The 6,224-nt window shown below is 40.1% G+C and overlaps 1 protein-coding gene across 1 annotated transcript; it reads right to left on the bottom strand.

Moving 5' to 3' along the window:
* Positions 1-531: 531 nt before the first annotated feature.
* LOC102513798 (olfactory receptor 4D9) lies at positions 532-1,467 on the bottom strand. The gene has a single exon (XM_006193627.2). The coding sequence runs from the start codon at positions 1,465-1,467 to the stop codon at positions 532-534; it is 936 nt and encodes a 311-aa protein (XP_006193689.1).
* Between the last annotated feature and the right edge of the window lie 4,757 nt (positions 1,468-6,224).

Raw genomic sequence — 6,224 nt, 5'->3', positions numbered from 1 at the left:
TTTTTACCCTTGGAAAGATCTACTTATTGCCAAATGTCTTTTGAAACTCCCAAGTAAAGTGCTTACAATATTTCCCCAACACTTTGTTCATATCTTCGTGAAAGCATCTTGCTGTATGCCTCTAAGACAGTATGTTTAATCTTTTTGCAGCAGTTTGAATCCTGGCACTGTCAGGCACATAATACGTGCTCTGTAAATACTCACGGAATGAATAATTGAAAGTGGGTAGTAGGAGACATAGACGGACCTCACCTTGAATCAATGTCTCCCTTAGTTCCCCAGCACATGCTCTGGGACCAACCTCTTTAAGACTCCACGGAGGGATGGGTAGAGCTCAGTGGTGGAGCACATGCTTAGCATGCACAAGGTCCTGGGTTCAATCCCCAGCACCTTCACTGAAAAAAAAAAAAAGCCTCCATGGTATCCGTAGATGTTAATTGTTTTTGGCATTAAGATGATCTCCTCCCATTTTGAGAAAGTAAAATTTAGTATTTATTTTAAAATGTTGGTATTATCTCATCCTCAAAGAATTTAAATCTTTTCCGAATGCCCGAGTCGTTTCTTTAATTTCCTCATGGCGGACTTCATTTCCTGATTTCTCAGGGTGTAGATCATAGGGTTGAGCAGAGGGGAGATGACAGTGAAGGTGACAGAGATGGCCTTATCCGTGGGGAGGGCAGTGAAGGGCCGGGCATAGACGTAGATGCAGGGCACAAAGTGCAGGGTCACCACTGTGATGTGGGAGGTGCAGGTGGAGATGGCTTTCTTCCTGCCCTCCCCTGCCTGGGACCTCAGCATCATGAGGATGACTGTGTAAGATATGAGGAGAAAGAAGAATATAAACCAACTGACAAGTCCGTTATTGGAAATCATCAGGAGCTCCAGAGTGAAGGTGTCAGTGCAGGCGAGTTTGAGGACCTGGGGGACATCACAGTAGAATGTGTCAAGAACATTGGGACCACAGAAGGGGAGTGGGAGCAACAGGGAAATCTGCACGATGGAGTGGACAAAGCCCCCCACCCAGGAGGCCACCACCAGGCTGGTGCATCTCTCCTTACTCATGACAGTCATATAGTGGAGGGGTCTTGAGATGGCTATGTAGCGATCAAAGGCCATCACAGAGAGAGAAAAAACATCCGCTCCACCCAGAAGGTGGAAGAAGAACATTTGAGTGACACAGCCATTGAAGGAGATGGTCTTTCTCTCTGATAGAAGATCAGCTAGGACCTTAGGAGCTGTGATGGAGGAGAAGCAGATGTCAAGCACAGAGAGATTGCGGAGCAGGAAGTACATGGGGGTGTGAAGGCGAGATTCACAGGTCACCGTGACCATGATGAGGAGGTTTCCCATCAGAGTCGTCATGTACACCGAAAACAAGAAGACAAATAAGACCCAGCTTAGCTCTCGAGACTGGGTAATTCCTAGGAAAATAATTTCTTTCACTCTGGTATAATTTCCCTGATCCATTGGGGCACAGATTCTTTTTCAGGTATATCTCTGTAAGAAATAACAGTGCCGTTAAATAACGTGTTATGAAATCTACTGTTGTCCTTTCTGTCCCATGTATTTGGTGTTCGCCTAGGAAATTCCTTTTACATGTACGGGCTCTGCCTGCAATTCTGTATTCTGCCATTAGGTAGAAGATGACCTGGGTTTTGACTGGAGTCGTTCAAACAGATAGGTTCTATCACTGTGACCACTGAAACACAGGTGGCAGGTCTGTGAACCTACTCAATTCTACTTTTACTGTAACATATGATACTTAGTAAATAATAAGCATAAATTTTACAACACGAAGAATTTGTGTTCACAAAAAGCATCGTTAAGAGAATTAAAATAGAACTCACAAATGGGAGAAGACATTTACAATATGTCTAAGAAAAGAGTCACATCCAGAATATATACAGAACTTCTACAAATCAGTAAAACAAGGTAGATACCCAAACCAGAAAATGGCAAAAGGCACAAACCAAAACTTCACTTGGAATATCCAAATGCCAGTTCAACTTCATTACTGGGGAAATGAAAATTAAAATTATGGCAAGAAACTACTGCTTACACACCAAAATGGCTAAGTTGAAAAAGATGAAAAATACCAAGTGATGGTGAAGATGTGGAACAACTGAAACCCTCACACATGCTGGGGGTTGTATAAAATAACCAGTTTACTGTTTGATTATATCTACTAATGCTAATATCTATATCTTTATTATTCATTATCTTAAGATGGAGATTGATCTATCTGTTTATCAATCAATCAATCAATCTACCTATTTATCTACTTATCTCCCTGTTAAGAACAATCTTTGCCACCCCTGGGAAGTATGTGCACTATGTTATGTTCACCAAAAGACATATCCTAGAATATTCACAGCAGCACTGTTTGGAATTACTTAAAACTGAGGAATGACACCAATGCCCATTAACAGTAAAAAAGATAAGTGAATTGTGTTAAACTCACACACTACTATGCGACAATGGGAATAATCTACCCTGGATGTTCCCAACACTGGGAACAATATATATGAATCTCACAAACATAATATTAAGCCAAATAATCCAGACACAAAAGGGTGCACACACCCTTATTCTTTCACATGAAGAACAAAAATACACAAAACTAAAGGGAACATGAGGGAGACTTTTGAGGTGCTGATAATGTTCTGTTTTTTTTGTTTTTTGTTTTTTTTTTTGATCTGGGTGCTTGTTGCAAAGATACATTCAGCTTGTGTGACAATTCATGGAACTGTAGGCTCATGTGAGTTTTTCTGTTGTACTTTGGTAAAATGTTAAAAACAAGTATGGAGATTGCTATATAACATTTTAATCTCATGTCTAAAGAGTGAATTTCACTTAAGGTAAAAGTTAATTGACCACTCACTTTCCTAATGGTTATTTTATAATAAGTCAAGTTATAGCCTTTACCAGCTACAACCAGAGAGCTGTCTTCTTCTTCTTTTTTTTTTTTAACATTTTTTTTACTGAGTTATAGTCATTTTACAATGTTGTGTCAAATTCCAGTGTAGAGCACAATTTTTCAGTTATACATGAACATACATATATTCATTGTCACATATTTTTTTTGGCTGTGAGCCATAAGATCTTGTATATATTTCCCTGTGCTATACAGTATAATCTTGTTTATCTATTCTACACTTTGAAATCCCAGTCTGTCCCTTCCCACCCCCCCGCCCCCTTGGCAACCACAAATTTGTATTCTATGTTTATGAGTCTGTTTCTGTTTTGTATTTATTTATTTATTTATTTTAGATTCCACATATGAGTGATCTCATATGGTATTTTCCTTTGTCTTTCTGGCTTACTTCACTTAGAATGACATTCTCCAGGAGCATCCATGTTACTGCAAATGGCGTCATGTTGTTGAGAGCTATCTTCTTATCTCTCTCTCTCTCTTTCTTACTTTAGGTCCTCCCAAATTCTTGTCTTAAGCAGTTGCCCTGCTGTCCACATATAGTTCTTTCTCCAATTCTGGTTTTAATTCTTCTATTTTTTTCTCCAGTTTTGCTCCTCTAATCTTAAAAAAAAATCTTTTAAAGATCACAGTTCCCCAAGCAGCACTCTCCTTTCTACTCACACCAAAAAATGAGATAAGAGCCCCCTTTCTCATTCCATTGTTATTAATTATTGGTGTTTCATTCAACAATTTGGAGTGATAAGAATGAGTCTTCAGATCAGAAGAACGATCCCAGAGGTTTCAGGTGCCCAGCATCCCAGAATTAAAATTCCCTGAACTAACTACTTGCCATAACTACAAAGTGGAGAAATCATCCCCAAAGTAGTCTTTGGTTAATCTGGAATGCAGAGATATTTTAACTGATGACAGCGTCTTACTCTAGAATCTTTCTTTTGGATATTGGAAGGATAAGGGCATGGTTTTCAAATCTTCTGCTCAAGAAACCACGCGACAAGATTAAGGGTTCCCTGTGTCACCTTCTCTCCCTCCCTCCCTTTTCCTCTCTCCTGTCTTTCTTTACTATTTCTATTTTCTCTCCTTCCTCCAGATGTCTTTCCATGACTGTATGTGGGTTCTCCAGAAATAAGACTAATAGGATTTATATCTATATCTGTATACAGCCTACATTATCTATATGCAAACACATGAGAGAGAGAGAGAGAGAAAGAGACAGGGAGAGAGAGAGAGAATTCCTGTACAGAGCTGGCTCACACCACTGTGGAGGCTAAGTCCCGCCACCTGCCTGCAGGCTAGAGCCCCAGGAGAGCTGATGCTGTAATTCTGTCCAGTTCAGTGATCTGAGAACCAGGGGAGCCCACGGTGTAAATTATGTGATGAGACAAGATGTCCCAACTCAAGCAGTAAGGCAAGAATAAAGGGTATACGTTTCTCCTGCCTCTCCCTCTTTTGTTCTATTTAGGCCCTCAATGGACTGGAGGGAGTCAATCTATGGTAGGGGGGACAATTAATCTGCTTTACTGAGTCCATCAATTCAAATGCTAATCTCATCTGAAAATGCCCAGAAACAATGTCTCATCTGGGTACCCTGCAGCCAGTCCAGCTGACACACAAATTTAACCATCATAATGACATAGAGATGATTTTTTTGAAAGGGAGGTGACTCAAATATAGGTCCTTTCCTTAAGGAATTTACAGTTAAGATAATAAGAGTGTTGCAGTTTGTGGGATCGGCAGAAAGAAAAGCGAGGGGGTACAAAATCATGGGGATATACATGAAAAACAGTTCCATTTGGGCAAATAAGATTTGTAAACCTTGTCCAGGAGGCCTTCTGGGACAGTATCATAACCTACACTTGCATTTTGGAGACACATATGTGGAACATCCAAATTCTTTGTGCAGTTTGGGTTTAACCACTTCCTAGCTGGTTTGGCCCTGGGCAAGTTACTCAGTCATAGTACCAAACTCCTGAGCAACGTGTGTGAGGTTCACAGGACATGGTTGTACTATTGTAATTTATCTACAATATGATGATAGTAAGACCTTTCTCATAAGCCAGGTTCTTCTAAGGCGTAGGCAAGATTGCAAGTCTGTTTTGCAAACTGAAAGCAGCTCAAGATTCTGGTTTGGACAGTGGCTTCCCACCCTCACTAGCTCCAGGTGGGTGTGTCTGCCTCACAGGTCCCTTTGTGGGGACTTAACTGAGAGGAGCTCAACTTGCTACAAATCCTGTGGTTCAAAACCCTCTTCCCAACAATTTGGAATAAGTGTAAAATGCCATTTATCCTCTAGCGGTATTTTTCATTTTTGCTTAGGGATTTGAACTAAGGCATATGTTAAAAAAAGTCAGAATATTGTATCACACATCTGCCTACAGATATAAATAAATTGATTTCTGTATGCAGTTGTAAATACAGGTATTGATATTAAAAAAAAAACCATTACAGAAAAAAAATAAACTATAATCCTTAATCTGAAATCCAGTAGTCTGGCTGTAAGGCTTCGGTGGGTGGGTGGGTAGGAGAGGGTCTAAGCAACTTTCAAGGTCGCAGCATTCTAAAAATATGGGCAGAATAACGGAGGTCTGCTTGGCTTATTTTTTACTTGCTTTTAGTGAATATTTATGTTCATTTTATCGCTTCCAAAACCTGTCGCATCCATGTGAAATAGATAATATTATCCTGATTGCACAGAGGAAGAAACCAAGGCATGGAAAGATTAAGTAACTTGCTCAAAGTTTCTCTGCTGGTAGAGCCACGTCTCAAACTGAGATCTGCCTTATTCCAAAGTCTGATGCTTTTAATTACTGCAACTATATTTCTTCCCAGTGTTGATCAGCCCTTCCCCAAAACTCCTGCAAAGTAAAAAAAAATCCTTTGCAAATCAAGTGAATGTAGAATGTGAGTGTAAGAGAGTGGCGTTAGAAGCCGGCACACGGTGAGAGAAAAGTTTGGTTGAGAGTGACTTACTTACACGAAAGCATGTCAGAAGTAACTTGGGAAAATAAAGCAAAGTTTGAAAAGCAGACTTTGCAGTCCTCAGCGGTACCGTAACCAAGAACCTGCACCAACTACATAGTACTCTAATGTTAGATGCAGAAACGACTTCTGCGTGGCATTACTTCAAAATAATAATGGGTATTGTGGGTTCCTATGGATGCTGTCTTTTTTACAAAGACTGGGAACGATACTTTGAAAGTGCAGAATTATGCACGTTGCATTGAAACCCAAGCACACTAAAGAGGGAAGAGGGGAGACTGGTTAAAGGAATACAGTTTTATGTGTTTTTGCA

The sequence above is a fragment of the Camelus ferus genome, chromosome 10 (assembly GCF_009834535.1).
Source record: "Camelus ferus isolate YT-003-E chromosome 10, BCGSAC_Cfer_1.0, whole genome shotgun sequence".
Lineage (NCBI taxonomy): Eukaryota > Metazoa > Chordata > Mammalia > Artiodactyla > Camelidae > Camelus > Camelus ferus.
Note: the sequence above shows the minus strand (reverse complement) of the source record. Positions and strands in the feature narration are given on the sequence as shown.

Coding starts and splice junctions, on each gene's coding strand:
- LOC102513798 (XM_006193627.2), bottom strand. CDS start 1,467: ATGGATCAGGGAAATTATACCAGAGTGAAAGAAATTATTTTCCTAGGA.